General features: G+C 43.0%; 1 protein-coding gene across 7 annotated transcripts in view; it reads left to right on the top strand.

Annotated features, from left to right (window-relative positions):
- LOC110531948 (dedicator of cytokinesis protein 3) overlaps nt 1-15,804 on the top strand; it is a 58,574-nt gene extending 42,770 nt beyond the window's left edge. For 2 of the 7 annotated variants that reach the window (XM_021615490.2, XM_021615487.2), the window contains exons 27-54: nt 15-113; nt 215-309; nt 482-557; nt 931-1,031; nt 1,178-1,236; nt 1,330-1,478; nt 1,653-1,738; nt 1,862-1,888; nt 2,004-2,099; nt 2,222-2,282; nt 2,403-2,496; nt 2,633-2,781; nt 3,121-3,207; nt 3,489-3,593; nt 3,677-3,818; nt 3,911-4,077; nt 4,183-4,269; nt 8,438-8,617; nt 8,751-8,834; nt 8,940-9,056; nt 9,143-9,264; nt 9,352-9,490; nt 9,570-9,651; nt 11,717-11,829; nt 12,045-12,129; nt 12,263-12,385; nt 12,499-12,581; nt 12,687-15,804. In XM_021615490.2, coding sequence (XP_021471165.2) covers nt 15-113; nt 215-309; nt 482-557; nt 931-1,031; nt 1,178-1,236; nt 1,330-1,478; nt 1,653-1,738; nt 1,862-1,888; nt 2,004-2,099; nt 2,222-2,282; nt 2,403-2,496; nt 2,633-2,781; nt 3,121-3,207; nt 3,489-3,593; nt 3,677-3,818; nt 3,911-4,077; nt 4,183-4,269; nt 8,438-8,617; nt 8,751-8,834; nt 8,940-9,056; nt 9,143-9,264; nt 9,352-9,490; nt 9,570-9,651; nt 11,717-11,829; nt 12,045-12,129; nt 12,263-12,385; nt 12,499-12,581; nt 12,687-13,316 — 3,438 coding nt within the window. In that variant the 3' untranslated portion in view covers nt 13,317-15,804. The remainder of the gene's footprint in view (nt 1-14; nt 114-214; nt 310-481; nt 558-930; nt 1,032-1,177; nt 1,237-1,329; nt 1,479-1,652; nt 1,739-1,861; nt 1,889-2,003; nt 2,100-2,221; nt 2,283-2,402; nt 2,497-2,632; nt 2,782-3,120; nt 3,208-3,488; nt 3,594-3,676; nt 3,819-3,910; nt 4,078-4,182; nt 4,270-8,437; nt 8,618-8,750; nt 8,835-8,939; nt 9,057-9,142; nt 9,265-9,351; nt 9,491-9,569; nt 9,652-11,716; nt 11,830-12,044; nt 12,130-12,262; nt 12,386-12,498; nt 12,582-12,686) is intronic. The other 5 variants (XM_036987837.1, XM_021615489.2, XM_036987836.1 and 2 more) reach the window with 5 other exon arrangements.
- Nucleotides 15,805-18,506: the final 2,702 nt, after the last annotated feature.

Here is an 18,506-nt window from a genome sequence, read left to right as displayed (position 1 = left end):
TTCTGCCTGTCCAGGGGGAGTATGTGTCCACTCTGCTGTCTCTACTCAGACAGATGTCAGAGATCCACTTCCACCACCTGCTCAACAACTTCCACAGCAAAGAGGAACTCAAGGTGAGTGCTGCTGTGTCAGTCTTAGTCTGACAGAGGAACTTGGGGTTGAGCTATAGTATGTAGATCATGTACCCAACACCAGCTAATTAATTGTCTTCCAGGAGTTCCTGTTGAAGATCTTCTGCGTGTTCCGGAACCTGATGAAGCTCACCATCTTCCCCCGAGACTGGAGTGTCATGAGGCTACTGACCAGTCAGTAAGTCTGACTCAGAGGACCTATAACACTGCCTTCATATTGCCTCCTATATGAGATAAGGGAACATATCCAAACATGAGATGACACTCTCCTGACTCTGATCGCATGTGACATTAGTGTAGCTGTTGCGTCATCTATTTTTATCATAACGTTTTGCTGTTTCCTTCTGCAGTGTCATTGTGGCGACAACACAGTACCTGTCTCCAGCGTTACACAAGAACTTCTCAGAGGCGGATTTTGACTTCAAGGTGTGCCTCTGTAGAGAAACGAGAAGTGTCATGTTGAACAGGAGCAGTAAGCAAGTAAACAAGAGAGCCTTCACTATCCCGGAGAAGTCAACCCCGAACCTGCTGCTCTTTCCATGTCTTTCTCTGTTTACGAAGGGCTGTCTTTATTTCTGTACATGGTTTCCTAACTACAGTATGCTGTTCCTCTCTGATCTGTCTCCAATCCAATGTGGCTGATTTTTTTTTTTTTTGTCCAACCTGGATTATGCCTAGAGAGTTCACCATCAGGTTTCCAAGGGGCCAATAAAAAGGTGTATACAGTAGTTAGAACTTTATTGGAATCAAAATACGATTTGATGTTTGTATGTGTTGTGTATGTGTGTTCTCTGTACAGGTGTGGAATTCCTTCTTCAGCCTGACGGTCCTGTACATCAACCAGCCCAGTCTGCAGTTGGAGCCCTTGACCCAGGCCAAGAGGAAGAAAGTCCTGGACAAGTAAGGACCTCTGTTCAATGTCCATCAATTATATCCTGAAACACTCAGGAAATATATAGTTTAAAGACATATTTCCCACATCTACCTATGTGTGGTCACTCAGTAGCTAGTATTCTCCACATTCTCCCCATGTACATTCTCTGCAGGTATGGAGATATGAGGGTGATGATGGCCTATGAGCTCTTCAGCATGTGGCAGAAGCTTGGTAAGATAACACTACATTCCTAATCAACTGTCTTGTCGTTCTAGCCTTCACGGATAATGTTGTGTGTGTTTCTAACTTCTCTGTGTGCGCTAGGTGAGAATAAGCCTCACTTTATCCCTGGAATGATGGGTCCGTTCCTGGGAGTGACGCTGGTGCCTCAGAGCGAAGTCCGGAATATCATGATCCCCATCTTCCATGACATGATGGACTGGGAGCAGAGGAAGAACGGCAACTTTAAGCTGGTCAGTACTGTCCCCTGCTGCGTGACACCACTCATCCTTTGTAAGGCCTTGTATTACTACAGGTTATCACCCAATATCAGAACTATGTTATGGATCTATGATTTTACTGCTATAAGTGTCTAGGAAAATGTTGTGGTGATTGATTGCTTATACACCAACATCTATGTTGTGTAGGTGGAAGCAGAGTTGATGGACAAGCTGGAGAGTATGGTGGCTGATGGGAAAGGGGACGGCAATCACAGAGAGCTCTTTGGCCTGCTGTAAGCACCAACAACCTCCGTCTTCTATTCATACTCAGTGCCAAATTGTTACTTGAGTGTGCTGCACTACTGTTATTTTCTATGCTTCTGACTTCTCTTGGGTCTTTCTGCTGTGCCATTCAGGACCCAGTTGTTTGGGCCTTACCCCAGGTAAGTTATAGCTCTACCACTATCACGGTCCTTTCAAACATACCAGTGCTTACAGTTCCATGTCCAATGTTACTGTGCACAAGTAACATAGAGCTTGTCTGTCTCTGTCTTTTAGCCTACTGGAAAAAATTGAGCAGGAAACATGGAGAGAGACAGGCATTTCGTTTGTCACCTCCGTCACGAGACTGATGGAGCGCTTGCTAGACTACAGGTGTTATTACTACTGATCGACTGGATTACAGATTACAAACAACATGTTAATATCCTAACATTGACTATTGATTCAGGGATGTACTGTAGAGATGGGACTTTACAAACCTGCTCTGCTTTTAGGGACTGTATGAAAGGAGATGAGATGGAGAACAAGAAAATGGGTGGTTCTTCCAACCTCATGGTGAGGCATTTGATGTTTGAACCTTGACAGTACCTCAGTTATGGCCAGATAATAATACCCGTGTGTGCTACAGTATGTCCATGTAGTGATGTGTTGCTTCCATTTGTCTGTCCTCCCCAGAACTTCTACAAATCAGAGATCAACAAGGAGGACATGTACATACGCTACATCCACAAGCTGTGTGACCTGCACCTGCATGCAGAGGACTACACGGGTAACTGGTTGGGATGTATATAACACGTTCAACGTGCTCACACGGCATAGAACCCTGTGATCGTCAGGACTACCATGTGAAGTCAATGATGGTTAATCGTGGTGACCTTTGACCTCTGTGTCCTCCCCACCACCAGAGGCTGCATTTACCTTGCTGCTGTACTGGGAGCTGCTGCACTGGGAGGACCGACCCCTCAGAGAGTTCCTCCACTACCCCACACAGAGCGAGTGGCAACGCAAAGAGGGCCTCAGCCGCAAAGTGCTCCACTACTTTAACAAGGGAAAGGCAAGCCAAGCTAAATCAAGTCAAGCTAAGTTAAACAACAAGGGGAATGCAGGTCAGGCTATGTCCAGTCACTTTGGGTAGTGTTTCATGTGAGACACTCAAATCAAACATATTATTTTACATAAGTCCCACATTGGTCTACTTAGAAACATCTCAAGTCAGAATCTCAAGTCGAAACACTTCTCGATGTTCATGATGTCGTTGATGGCTGTTCAATTCTGGAAATCCAACATTTTCCCCTTCAAATCCTCATGAGAATGATGTTCAATAGACAGGATATTGTAAACATGTATTAAGAGATTCCATATGTGTGAGAGCTGTCTGTTTATCTCTTTCCAGTGTTGGGAATATGGAATATCACTCTGCCGGGAACTGGCTTTCCAGTATGAAACCTTATATGACTACCAGAGCCTGAGCTGGATACGGGTGAGTCTGTCTGACAACCCAGCACTGTCTTCTCTCCCTCGATCTCTCGCTCTCTCCTTTATCCCCCAGTGACTACTCATCATCACGAAGATGGAAAGTAAGTAGAATGGAATTGAATATAAATTCCTCACAATGTGGAAATGTATTCACATTGCAACAGACTGATGAATTACCAAAAACCTTATGAGCCCTATGATCAAGGGAACCTCATTGATGTGGGTTGCTGATAAAAGCTCAAGATGCTCTCTTAGAGTTGAATCAAGTATTTTTGTATTTTATAGAAAATGGAGGCTGCGTACTATGACAACATCATAGAACAGCAGAGGATTGAACCAGAGTTCTTTAGGATGGGCTTCTATGGCAGGAAGTTTCCTTTTTTCCTCAGGGTGAGATGAACACACAATCTTTTATCTAAATTATATTGAACTGGTTTTACGTATCAGTTGGATGACAACCCTTCTCTCTCCAGAATAAGGAGTTTGTTTGCCGGGGATATAACTATGAACGACTGGAGGACTTTCAGCAAAGGATGCTGGGAGAATTCCCACATGCCATTGCCATGCAGCACCCCAACCAACCAGATGAGGCCCTCCTACAAAGTGATGTTCAGTGTATCCTAACCATGGTCAATGTGTTGTGTGTTGTGTCTGTCAACTCAACTGTCAGTATATTTGGGTGTGTTTTCCTTAACACCTGGCCTCAGACCTGCAGATCTATGCGGTTACCCCAGTGTCAGACATCACTGACGTGCCTCAGCTGGAGCGCGTACCCGAGAGGATCAAGAGCTTCTACCGCATTAACAATGTCACTCGCTTTCACTATGACAGACCCTTCCACAAGGGACCCAAGGACAGGGAGAATGAGTTCAGGGTATGTGTGTGTGTGGAAGGAATTAGAATAGAATGTAACTAAAATTGTCTGTTGATACAAGCTGTGTATAATTACTATACAGAAGTGTTTTGTGTGTGTCTTCAGAGCCTGTGGATCGAGAGAACCACCCTGATTCTGTCTCGTCCTCTCCCTGGCATCTCCCGCTGGGCTGAGGTGGAGAGGAGAGAACTGGTGAGGAGCACTGGCGTCATAAACTGTCATCTCACACTGTGACATCAGACGCCTCAGGGAAATGATGCAAGCGAGTGCATGATTTGTGTCGAATCAAAATCTAAGTTTATTGGTCGCGTACACCAGTGTAGGCTGGTGACTTAAAAGGAGGATGGGAGACCCACGGTATAGGAGCGGACCGTACGGAGTCGACAAAGTGTGTTTCTAAAATCGGCGAATACTAATTATTTTTAACTAAAGCATTTAATAAAGACATTTTATAGTACAATATTATAGGGAATGGGAATGAGAGGGCTACTTGCAGTGTTGGGAAGGGATCAAGAGCAGTGATTGAATGAGGGTATGAGGCATGAGTTGAGGTGTTCAGAGGCTCGACTTCAGTGCAGAACAGGGGTTGAGATGTTCATAGGCTTCAGTGCAGGACAGGCTCATCATGGATGGATGGTGTTGAAGAGGTCAACTCTTCCACTGAGGACAGGACTTGACTGGGAAGACAAAAAACAATAACACGACACACTACACAGTTAGACAATAGAGCTAAGAATGAGTTAGTCCAAGCAAGGAGTAAAATCATTTACGTGTGTAATAATGTGATAGTTTTTGTGTACAGTAATGAGAGACAATTGACAGGTTTGCTCACAATGCTTGGAGAGGAAACAATGAATGTGTCAGTGGATGAATCAAGCCCTGATCATCCATGTACCTGACGATAACTGACATCTGCGAGCAGACTGTGGTGGGGAATTTTTTTCCCCACTGGGGCCTGGAGTTTTTCCTTGTCTGGTAATACATATGTCCCACATGGGTCTACTTAGAAACATCTCATGTCAAAATCAACATATACTTAGTATTACTTTCTTTGCTTTCTCCCTGGCATATTACATCATTTACTTTCTCCCTGGCATACTACGTCATTTGCTTTCTCCCTGGCATATTACGTCATTTGCTTTCTCTCGCTAATTTTGTCATGAAACCTTGTCATCAAAGTCGGGCATTTTCTGGATTTATGGTTCTTTCAAGACAACTAGGAACTCAAAAAAAGCTGAATCATAACGTCAGTGATCTTCAGGTCAGCGCTATAGAAAGAGGCCCAAGTTCCCAACTTGGAATTCCGAGTTGGATGTATTTTCTCAGTCTGAGTTTTCAGAGACCCAGTTGTGGCAGAAGTCATGCTGGATTGACAGCATGGCCTATGTATTCAACCTTTTCTGGCACATGGTGTTGCGTGTGAATGTTTATCCTTTTAAGCTTGGAAAAGAGACCCTTAAACCCAGACTTGGACCACACACCCTCTTCACCAAATAGCAGGCAGGGGAAGCAAGAAAGTGATTGCTTTGCAACGCCTGCAGCTGATTCCTTCCAATCCACTCATTGTGTAATTTGTGATTTCCAACTTGTTGTGTAATGTTTATGTGCAATGGCCGATGAGCACCGATATGTTTTATCTATAATTTGATTGAAAAGATTGAAAAGGATTTGCCAGTACATTGTAGACGTGATTCATGATGATGACTGCTTGTCTAGCTTGCTAGCTAAGATTTTGAAAGTATGATGTTGACATGATCTGTCCAATCAAAGCTATGGTTGATATAATATGACAATATTTGACATCATTTTTTCTGTGGCTAATGACCTTTCTTGGATGGGCACTTCTAATTGAACTCTATGGCAACACCCAAGGGGGCTTGAACTTTCTAGCTCTCCCTGTAGATTTTGCGGTGACGTAGTGTCACCATGGGTGACAGAACGCTGAGCCAATCACGCTGCAACTAGAAGATTGCCAGCCCCTACGCTCTGTATTTTACGCTGACTGCCCCTCCACCACAGAGAGCACTGAGCTAAACTGAAACACCAACATTTTGGAGCTGCCTTACTCAAGAAAGCAAAAAAGAGACCATGTTTGTATGCAGATTTATTAACTCAACCAATTTTGTTTGCAATCCGATATGTAACATGTATTAATGCCGAAATAACATGCAAAAAAGTATTATTAGAATATTTGTTTAGCTCAACAGGTGGAGCTCAAAACATTTGATGCAGTGCCTTACTATTCATGGATGATGCAATGGAAGCAATCAAATCATTCTGAATTGATTTTTGACATCCCGGAGAAGACAGTAGAAACTTCTATATGCTCAGCAAGTAAAGCATCATAACTTGGGCCTCCCGAGTGGCAAGCGGTCTAAGGCACTGCTTCTCAGTGCTAGAGGTGTCACTATAGATCTGGGTTCGATCCCGGGCTGTATCACAACTGGCCATGATTGGGAGCTCCATAGGACTGCGCACAATTGGCCCAGCTTCGTCCGGGTTAGGCGAGGGTTTGGCCGGGGGGGCTTTACAAGTAGGCCGTCATTGTAAATCAGAATTAGTTCTTAACTGACTTGACTAGTTAAATAAAGGTGAAATTAAATAAAAAATTACCTCTGCAAGCTCCTTATAGTTCAGTTAGCTGAACGTTCCTTCCCATCGTGCCCCTAAGTAAAAGCCAACTCTTAAACTGCTTGTGATCCTGTTCTTCTTAACTTCTCATTGTGTCGCATAGTTTGAATACACAGACGTTTGTCCATTTACATGATCGATGCAGCTTTTTCCAAGAAGCTTGAATCAAAAATCGACTATAATTGTTGTTAGCATTATCTAGCCATTCTGGTGCAGAAAACTGCACTCTGGTACATACTGCACTCTGGTATATATTATGTACATATTCTTTATCCCCTTACACTTGTGTCTATAAGGTAGTAGTTTTGGAATTGTTTGCAGTAATAACCAACAAGTAATCTAGCTTTGTCAGAACTAGAAGCACAAGCATTTCGCTACACTCGTTTTTAATTATTATTATTTTTTTTTATATATTTTTTTTATAAATAAAACATATCACATTTACATAAGTATTCAGACCCTTTACTCTGTACTTTGTTGAAGCACCTTTGGCAGCGATTACAGCCTCGAGTCTTCTTGGGTATGTTGCCACAAGCTTGACTCACCTGTATTTGGGTAGTTTCTCCCATTCTTCTCTGCAGATCCTCTCAAACTCTGTCAGGTTGGAAGTGGTGAATGTTGCTCCACAGCTATTTTCAGGTCTCTCCAGAGACGTTTGAAGAGTTTCAAGTCCGGGCTCTGGCTGGGCCACTCAAGGACATTTAGAGACTTATCCCAAAGCAACTCCTGCGTTGTCTTGGCTGTGTGCTTAGGGTTGTTGTCCTATTGGACGATAAACCTTCGCCCCCAGTCTGAGGTCCTGAGCGCTCTGGAGCAGGTTTTCATCAAGGATCTCTCTGTACTTTGCTCCGTTCATCTTTCCCTTGATCCTGACTAATCTTGCAGTCCCTGCCGCTGAAAAACATCCCCACAGCATGATGCTGCCACCACCATGCTTCACCTTAGAGATGGTGCAAGGTTTCCTCCAGACGTGATGCTTGGCATTCAGGCCAACCAGAGAATGTTGTTTTTCATTGTCTGAGTCCTTTAGGTGCCTTTTTGGAAAACTCCTAGCAGGCTGTCGTGCGTTTAACTGAGGAGTGGCTCCCGTCTAGCCACTCTACCATGAAGGTCTGATTGGTGGAGTGCTGCAGAGATGGTTGTCCTTCTGGAACATTCTCCCATCTCCACAGAGGAGCTCTGTCAGAGTGACCATCAGGTTCTTGGTCACCTCCCTGACCAAGGCCCTTCTCTCCTGATTGCTCAGTTTGGCCGGGCGGACAGCTCTAGGAAGAGTGTTGGCGCTTCCAAACTTCTTCCATTTAAGAATGATGGAGGCCACTGTGTTGGGCAACTTCAATGCTGCAGACATTTTTTGTTACCCTTCCCCAGATCTGTGCCTCGACACAATCCCGTCTCGGAGCTCTACAGACAATTCCTCAAGGGTTATCAATGGAAACAGGATGCACCTGAGCTCAATTTCGAGTCTCGTTGCGAAGGGTCTGAATAATTATGTAAATAAGGTATTTCTGTTTTTTTATTTTTAATACATTTGCAAATACATTGTTTTGGCTTCGTCATTATGCGGTATTGTGCGTAGATTATTATTTTTTATTTAATACATTTTAGAATAAGGCTGTAACGTAACAATGTGGAAAAAGTGAAGGTGTCTGAATACTTTCTGACGGTACTGTGTGTGTGTGTGTGTGTGCGTGTGTGTGTGTGTGTGTGTGTGTGTGTGTGTGTGCAGTTGGAGGTGAGCCCTCTGGAGAATGCCATCTACGTGGTGGAGAATAAGACCCAGGAGCTGCGGACCCTGATTAGCCAGTACCAGAACAGACAGCACCATGGCAACATTAACCCCCTCAGCATGCTGCTCAACGGGGTCATAGACGCTGCCGTCAATGGGGGCATTGCCAGATACCAGGAGGTACTAAGGGAAGGGAGGGAGATGGGGGTTGGTTGGTCGGTGGATTTGAATGGATACTTTGGTAACTTTCTTCCAGAACATATATTGTTATCTGCCATGTAATGCATTCATATCCTATATTCCTCCTCCACAGGCGTTCTTTGAAAAGGACTACATGAACAGCCACACAGAGGACACAGAGAAGATCACTCAGCTCAAAGACTTGATGCAGGAACAGGTCAGACAAAGCTCTTAACTCGTCACTGGCCAGTGGTCCACACAGTGTAAATGGGTATAGAAGACCGAAACCATATCTTTCCTACGTGTCGTTTCATTGTCACAGGTTCACATCCTTGGAGTGGGGCTGGCCGTCCATGAGAAGTTGGTGCACCCAGAAATGCGTCCCCTGCACAAAAAGCTGATAGATCAGTTCCACATGATGAGGACTGGTTTACATCAGGTGAGTGGTTCTACATACTCTTCTGTTTGTGTGTCCTAATGAGTTGGTGTGTGTGTGTGTGCAGTCAGAGTGATTATTCAGAGCAGTGTTTATATGTGGCCCAGCAGGGGTTGCCAGCAGCCAGCACTGGAGTCAACAATCCCAGAGGCATCCTGACCACTCACAGCCACATGAGCCCAGAAAGTGTCCGTCTGATTCACAGACACAGGTCAGTCACATATTGTATAAGATTTAACTTGCAAAAAAGAGATGCTACAGTAATCTGTGAGATTAGAATATGATTCTCTCTCTGCAGCCCTATGAACCTGCAGGGTTCTATCCGTCAGTCCTCCTCCTCTCTCTCTTCTCACACCTCCAGCGAGGCAGGAGGAAACCTGGTCATCCTGACAGACGGCCTATTGGGAGAGCACCCTGAGGACACGGCTCACATGGAGGTGGGTGGAATGAATACACACACATGCAGGTTTTGTATGTTTTGAAGATATGTGAATGAACATATGTATTATTTTACAGCCAAGCCCCTCCTCCTCCAGTCTGAGCTCCATTCGGTCCACCTCCTCCCAGGTTATTAACTCTGCCCCATCTAGTGCCAGAGGTGAGTGTCACCTGCACCAGGCAGTAAATACTTCCAACTCATCATTATCATGTTCTTGGCCAGTTGTACATTTAACATTCTCAACAATGTACAGTACCAGTCAAAAGTTTCTTTATTTTTTACTATTTTCTACATTGTAGAATAAAAGTAAAGACATTACAGCTATGAAATAGCAAACATGGAATCATGTAGTAAACAAAAAAGTGTTAAACAAATCAAAATATATTTTTGATTTTAGGTAGCCACCCTTTGAAAAAGCCTGTTGAAAAACAAATGATTGTCCCACTAAGCGCAAACCTGATTGGATGGTATATCACTGCAGAATACCATTGTAGCCATACTGGTTAAGTGTGCCTTGAATTCTAAATAAATCACAGTGCCACCAGCAAAGCACCATCACACCACCTCCTCCATGCTTCATGGTGGGAACCACACATGCAGAGATCATCAGTTCACCTACTTTGCTTCTCATAAAGACAAAAATCTCAAATTTGTACTCAAACCAAAGGACAGATTTCAACCAGTCTGATATCCATTGCTCATATTTTTTGGCCCAAGCAAGTCTCTTCTTCTTATTGGTATCCTTTAGTAGTGGTTTCTTTGCAGCAATTCGAACATGAAGGCATGATTCACGCAGTCTCCTCTGAACAGTTGATGATGAGATGTGTCTGTTACTTGAACTCTGTGAAGCATTTATTTAGGCTGCAATCTGAGCTGCAGTTATCTTTAATGAACTTATCCTCTGTAGCAGAGGTAACTCTGTCTTCCTTTCCTGTGGTGGTTCTCATGAGAGCCAGTTTCATCATAGAGCTTGATGGTTTTTGCGATTGCACTTGAAAAAACTTTCGAAGTTCATGTCTTAAAGTAATGATGGACTGTTGTTTCTCTGTGCTTATTTGAGCCGTTTTTACCATAATATGGACTTGATCTTTTACCAAATAGGGCTATCTTCTGTATACCACCCCTACCTTGTCACAACACAACTGATTGGCTCAAACACATTAAGAAGGATATGTTAATTGAACTGCATTCCAGGTGACGACTACCTTATGAAGCTGGTTGAGAGAATGCCAAGTGTGTGCAAAGCTGTCATCAAGGCAAAGGGTGGCTACTTTGAAGAATCTCAAATATAACATATATTTTGTTTTGTTTAACACTTTTTTGGTAAATACCATGTGTGTTATTTCATAGGTTTGATGTCTTCACTAACAAATAAAGAAAACCCTGCAATGAGGTGTGTCCAATCTTTTGACTGGTCCTATATATTTTACCTGACATGTTGTGCTGAGAAACAGCAGTATTAGCAAGCTTAGATACTGTAGAACATCAGATCAAATATCGCTGATAATGGTTTTCATGCTTTGCTTTAATTATTTCTGGCAAACAGGGATCCCTAACAGATCTGTAAGCATCCATTTTAAACTTATGTTCATGGTTGTGATATGAGCCTATTTTACTGTTAGTCAGTGTACTTCCAATGTATGAATGGGGGAAAAGTCTGTCCTCTCCTCGACTCCTCCGTGAGCTGGGAACCGATAAATGGTCACCATATGTAGGAGAGTCAATTTGTTAATTGGCGAACCGAGGAGTTTGCTCCTCTCCTTGAAAGCCTCCTTTGGCCTTGGATACGCAAATGTATCCTATTCGAAAGAGATGTGAAATCTGCCAAACCCCCTTTTGAATCATCTCTTGTTTTATCGGAGGAGAAAAGCATTCGCACGTTAACATAATGCTACTTATATTTTTATCTACTATAAAATGTCTGGCACAACTAGCAACATTTATTTTTACCACTTTACACATGTTTCGCGATTCCTCATCTGTAAACGTAATTTGCCTGTTGACGGGTTAGTGGAGAAGGAGAATCTCATTTCATACAAGAGCATTTGTTTCCAGGCTTCCTCTCCTTTCCTCCTCACATCAATTATCTTTGACCTTTTTTTTTAAAAGGAGGGAAGGAGATGATGAAGAAGAGAACCTGAAGAATTTAGCAAATCCAATTGAGATTCTCCCAATGGGTCTCTGATGTCTGTCTGACCTGTCCTCTCCCCCCTTCCTCCCCCAGGCTCTCCGTCCCTGCCGGATAAAGCCAAACACAACCGGGAGGTGATGATGCTGCTGCCGCCTCACCAGAGAGTCAACAACACCATGTACTACACCATGACTGAGAACGGACAGGTGCTGACATTACAGACCAAACTATGTTAAAATAGCACTGAAGTGAACTGATGACATTGCTGCGTTAGTTAAGGAGAAGACGACAGCTAGTTCACTGAGCGTGAGAAAAGAAGGCTGGCCAAAGCAGAAATAGGCTGGTACTGAGCCCCCAGAACACACTGTTTGTTCTTGTCCTTTTCAGTTATCTTTAGATTCTGGTGTCTCTCTGTTTGCAGAGCAACCATCAGCAACGTGCCTTACTCCAGCAAGTGAACCCCTGTAAGCCGTGTGTTGACCCTCCCACGAGCTTGCCAGAGAAAGGTGAGTATACTGTATGCCTGTCTTAAAATTGGTAAATGCTGGTGTTCTCTAGTGTTCATGAGAAATGACCTAAGTAGGACAGAACTTAGTCCTAGCTCTGTAGTGAGCCTGTGGTTTGCTGGTGTTCCCCCAGTGTTCCCTAGTGGCCCGAGCAGCTGGAGTCTAGATGGCGAGGGCAGGGAGACATTGCCCTACATCCAGGGACCTACAGGGGGCATCATCATGCCCCCTGTCCCACCCAGGTCCTTCCCACCAGGTACCACCAATTTATATACACCTTATCTATGGGTAAGAGTCCCTTGGCTGTCATGTCCACTAGACAGGTTTTGGAAGTTTATTCTGATATGACTGTTTTCACCTCTGCTTTAGGCCACTTCCTGATGCACTTTGATGCGTTCCACCACCAGAACAGTGACCCACCCCCGGCACTGCCTGTTCGCTCTCTCAGAAAGGTAACAGACCGTTCAACATACTGTACCGGTACATCTTCTTTACTTGGTCAACAGATGCCAACCCATTTCTTATCTTCCTCTTTCTCTCTCTCTCCATCCCTCCAGTCTCCTCTCCACCCCATACCTGGCTCCCCCACTAGTCCTCAGTCAGCCCTGGGGGGCAGTAATTCCACCCTCTCGGGCAGTGCCAGCAGCGGGGTCTCCTCTCTGAGTGAGAGTAACTTTGGGGCCCAGTACCCCGATGCCCAAACTGTGCGGAATGACGCCATGGAGCCCTTACCCAGCCACCTGTGGACCCCTGATGAGTACCTGGCCTCTCCCTATCTGCACATCCACTACAGTGGGCCAGAACCAGAGTCCCTCGACCATGTCCGACCCTTTCACTACCGTAACCCTGTCTCACACCTCCCCCAATCCCAAACTCACTTCCACCCCCACTCTCACCACCAACCGGCCATCCTTGACGGCCACCCTCATCCCCACGGGCCCACCCACCACCAGGTACCCCTCCACGGCCCACACCACATTCCTTACCGGCGCCCTCAGCCCCCAGCTGTGCCCCCCAAGCCCTACCTGAGGGAAGGGTGCATCCCTGAGGAGGACCTGAGCTCCCTGGTGCCCCAGCCCATCCCCCTTCCTCGGAGGATCTTCCACTCCCCCCATAGTCACAGAGAGGAGCTAGCCAAGGCTGCCTGGGAGCAGTGCATCAGCGAGGAGCACGAGGAGACACCATGAGGAGACTACAGGGCTGGGCCTCTTGGTACATCTTACTAGTCTAAAGTGGCTCCCTTCCTGTTGTCTCCTTACCATCATCTGAATTGATGTGAAAGAACATGGGCTGGTGAATCATGCAAATACATTGTAGGCATTAACAATATTGCTGTCATCCATCCCATGTTTTTATATCAGAGCAGATGAAGGGGAGAGGAAGCCACTTTAGACTATTGAGTTACACCTTCACTCTCCCCAGTGTATTCAGTCTGATTCTGAATGGATGAAGCAGCATCATAGGAATTAATAAGGGAATAGTATCTGTTGGACAATATGACCGATAATAATCACTTTGTTTAAATAGATGTTGACTGTACACTGTTGTACAACTAGTCTGTGAGCATGTTTATTTTCATTTGAGAACATTATACAGCCGTTTTGTGAAACATGACGATCCTCATCAACATGATCAACCCATACGATCCCCAAATAGAATCCCCCCTCCCTTTTCCACAACGAAAGGCAACTGCACAAAGTTATACACTTAGTAAAGTCATGATGACTTTTCTGCTTTTAATACTCCATATATCTATCCTATTATTTTGATACACTTGCTACAGTATGTATGGGGTTTTTAAATGGACTTTTCATCCTCTGATTTACAAAACGCTGTATAGTGCTTCACCATATGACATTCTCCAATCTTCTGTTCTATTCTGCTACCTGCTTCTCATTGAAAGCAGGTCTGTTATTTGGACCTGGGTCACTCTTCTTGACCAAAGCCTCTAGGGACATATAAACCTCAGTTTAGGATTATCCCTCCATACAGTACGTATGGAAAACAATGTGAATGTATTCAAACAAGATGTGCTGTTTTGTATGACACAAGTGGCAGGTCTTCTTTTCTGTTCATGTGAAGTTGTCTTTATTACAGTCTTCTTGCCTTTTGTGTAACAGACCGAAATATCTCATGAGAGGAGCGTGAATGTGACCCAGACTGAAAGAGCTGATAAATCCTTGGGAGGACTATGAGGGAGGGGTGGGATTGTCCGGTGCCACAGAGAGCTCTGGAACAACAGCGAGTTCCCAATGTCAGTTGCACAGGTTGAGTTGGATTCCATAAGACTGGATTGTTCCTTGAAAGGAGATAGTGATGGAGAAAATGAACCATGGTGAAAACATCCTTAACCCTCAACTAGGAGTAAGATGAGAAGTAGCGAAGAATAATGCCTCAACAGTACCTCAACCACCTACTGGACTAACTATACTCGTAAAAACAATTATCACACCTTATCACACATCACTCTCTGCCTCTCTATGTTTCAAGACCATGTCAATTAACAAGTAATACATATGGACTGTGTGTAAAAGGACTAAAGGCAATGACATTGCTCCTGTCAGTTACCTGTTCTACTCACCGTCACCCCCCTCTGCCCACCGAATGGCAAATCCAAACTCCCTCAAACAGTGTTCTAAAACAACTACCTGCCTTAAGTGCACTGAAATGCAGTATCAGTCTCTCATTCTGACACCTCACTTGACTGTTTCTGTAAAGCTCATGAAATGACAGCTCTCATTTTTTCATCACGTTCTCTACGTTTTCCGAACAAACCTCATGATATCTATGTGTGGCATCTGTTTTGTCCTGCCTTGGTTTGTAGAGCTACAGTATACTTAGTTTTTGCCTGCAGTTTCTCTTCACTCTGATCTGCAATAGAGAGATGTTTGTGTGTACAGAGGAGGAGTATGAGAAGCTCAGACAGGACCATGAGGTTGACCTCCTTGGGCAATGAAAGTACAACAGACAGTGTTTGCTGAGATGTAATGTATAACCAACCAGTGGGTTGGAAAAAAAATTCCCTGTGTAGTTTTTTTGCAGGTGAATGCTTTGCTTTGTGTTCTTGCACATTAGGTTGTCCACTGATCAGACAACATCTATTTTTGTATGCAGGTACATCCAGTTGTGAGGACATAGTTCACCGATGTGATGAAGGATGCAGGGTATGTTTTGCAGACTGTGGAATTAGTATGGAAGAACAGAACTATGGATCAAATATAAGATGAAAGTCAGATGTATGGGGAGGCTGATGTTTGTGTGAAGAGGAGCGATACTCAGATCAAATATAGGTACAATAGAATTTTTCAATGTAAATTCTGTTACTGTACATACAGCGGTATTGTGAAATATTTTTGAAAATTATTGCAGACCCCCCTAAAATAATTTTATTGTTGTTTCGTGTAAATACATGTACTCCAGAAATCGATGTAATTGATGAATATCTATAATCGATGTTTAAAGAAGACAAATACATTAGACTGTGGTTGTCTGCATTGTTCTTGACTTCAAGTCTTCAAATATAAATACTTTATACACTTTTCAATGTGCTTTCTTGTACAGATGGTGTTAGCATGATCAAACAGTGTTTGGTTGTAAAGGTGGTTTTCCTACTCCCATAACTGCTGTGGTATGGATTCATTAACAATGCCAAACATTAAAGACAATCTTTTATCAGCTCTGTCTATGTCATTTCCATCGCTTGCTGCTCTGTGGAAAATAGAACCAATGATTGGCAGTATGTTTGACTGGGAATGGAAATTGACAGTAGGTGACACCGTTACTTCCACATACACAAATCACTGTCAGTCAATCTTTATAAGAAGGACATTTGGTTGCAGACAAATGTGACAGTTCAATACACATATTTAGCTATTAAGAAAGACATTTGGTTGTGAAAAGTTTTTTCCCTTGTAAGGTTCAAAGGAGCAAAAGGCATGACCTCTTGTAGGAACTTTGAATAGAAAGTTTTAAAAAGAAAATGAAGTGAAGATAATTCACCAAAAGCAAAGCTAAATTGACAGCTGCTTTAAATATATTTAAGTATAAAGAGTTTCGCAAACCAGACTGCACCATTTTAATTTATTTTATACAGATAGCCAGGGGCACACTTCAACAATCAGAATCATCATAATTTACAAAGTAAGCAATTGTTTAGTGAGTCCACCAGATCAGAGGCAGTAGGGATGTTCTATTGATAAGAATTAAAGTGTAACAAGTACTTTTGGGTGTCAGGGACAATTTATGGAGTAAAAAGTACTTTATTTTCTTTAGGAATGTGGCAGTAAAAGTTGTAAAAAATATCAGTCGTAAAGTACAGATACCCCAAAAAAACGACTTAAGTACAGTGAGGGGAAAAAAGTATTTGATCCCCTGCTGATTTTTTACGTTTTCCCACTGACAGAAATGATCCGTCTATAATTTTAATGGTAGGTTTATTTGAACAGTGAGAGACAGAATAACAACAACAAAAATCCAGAAAAACGCATGTCAAATGTTATAAATGTATTTGCATTTTAATAAGGGAAATAAGTATTTGACTCCCTCTCAATCAGAACGATTTCTGGCTCCCAGGTGTCTTCTATACAGGTAACAAACTGAGATTAGGATCACACTATGATATATGGTACTGACATGTTATGATATGGTACTGTCTGTTTTAACTTCTGGCACACAGCTCGGACACCCATGCATAACCCACAAGACATTCCACAAGAGGTCTCTTCACAGTCCCAAAGTCCAGAACAGACTATGGGAGGCTCACAGTACTAAATAGAGCCATGACTACATGGAACTCTATTCCAGATCAAATAACTGATGCAAGCAGTAATATTAGATTTTAAAAATACACCTTATGGAACAGCGGGGACTGTGAAGCAACATAGGCACAGACACATGCACACACACACTATAAAACATGCGCACTATACACGGATTGTGGACTGTAGATATGTGGTGGAGTAAGGTCCTGAGGGCACACAGTGTGTTGTGAAATCTGTGAATGTATTGTTATGTTTTTAAAATTGTATGAACTACCTTAATTTTGCTGGACCCCAGGAAGAGTAGCTGCTGCCTTGGCCAGAGGTCAGCATGTGGGTAAGTCAGAGCTCAGGCACGATAGACGAGTTTCCCACTAGTAATTACCAGTTGGAGTGACGTTCAAGTGGATTTTCCCCAGTGGTACTTGGTTAGGATCGTAGCATTACCTGCCACATATCTGGAAGACAGCAAGGGCAGGTGTGTAATGCTGCATTCGTAACCAAGTAGGAAGTGGACATTTACCACATACGACTGTGAATAATCGATTTGAACGGCGCTCCAACTGGTATTTACTAGTGGAAACTCGCCTATTATCCAGAGCTCCCACTCTCCTAAGGAAATTACCTTGATAACCGCATTTTCTGCACTTAAATGCAGCAAAACATGATTTATAAAAAGCTCTCCATTAATATGGTTGTTGAACAACATATCATTTGTTTACAAACATGATAGCTGTAATCCTAATTTTAGTTGATGGTTTATGTAGCTTTTTGGCCATTAGCCAATCAGCGTTTCTCAACAAGTTCAAAGCACATGAATCATAGGAGGTTGGTGGGAACTTAATTGGGGAGGATGGACTTGTAGTAATGGCTAGGAGCGGGAAATATGGAATGGTATCACTACTGGTAAATTCCCACTTCTCTCCTGGTTACAAAAGGAGCATAAGTCAAATGATTACATATTTTAAACATATTTTAAACATAAACATTCCATGCATAGAATTTTTATTTATTTATTCTCTTTATATACATTTTAGATTATTTTTTCAATATATAAATGCTGAGCATACACATTTTATTACTGGCAAAATAATTAATGAACCAAAATGATTACCACCCCTTCTTCAAGAACAGAGTAGCGCCTGCGCAGTGTAAAGGTGCTCTAGCAAGTATGTGCATTGTTTCGGGAACACACTTTGACCCCTAGTGCATGATACTTGCTTGTTCCTGCTCCACCAAACTCAGCCAAAGACAGTGGTGCAAGTTAATGGTAATGTTAGACAATAAAAACAAATGTATTTGAAACAGTAATAAATATTCAGAGTTGAGCTGTGCAGGCTACATGTACAGTATGTCATAACTTACTGCAAACAAACAAAATGTCCGCATGGGGTTAACCGGCCTGTACCACGGCTACCACTTATTAGAACAGAGGAGTTGTGGTTCTCCACAATCTCCACCAATACATTTTTGAACATCTTTTTTTATTAGCATGTAGTAAATGCTTTTGTATTAGTTAAGGTACACATTTCACAATACATTCTTGACAAAGAATGTGACAATACTAAATATCCCATCAGAACATAGGAGATTAACTGTAGATCAGATGATATTTCACAA

Source organism: Oncorhynchus mykiss, chromosome 9 (genome assembly GCF_013265735.2).
Source record: "Oncorhynchus mykiss isolate Arlee chromosome 9, USDA_OmykA_1.1, whole genome shotgun sequence".
NCBI lineage: Eukaryota > Metazoa > Chordata > Actinopteri > Salmoniformes > Salmonidae > Oncorhynchus > Oncorhynchus mykiss.
This window is presented reverse-complemented; position numbering and strand designations above follow the sequence as displayed.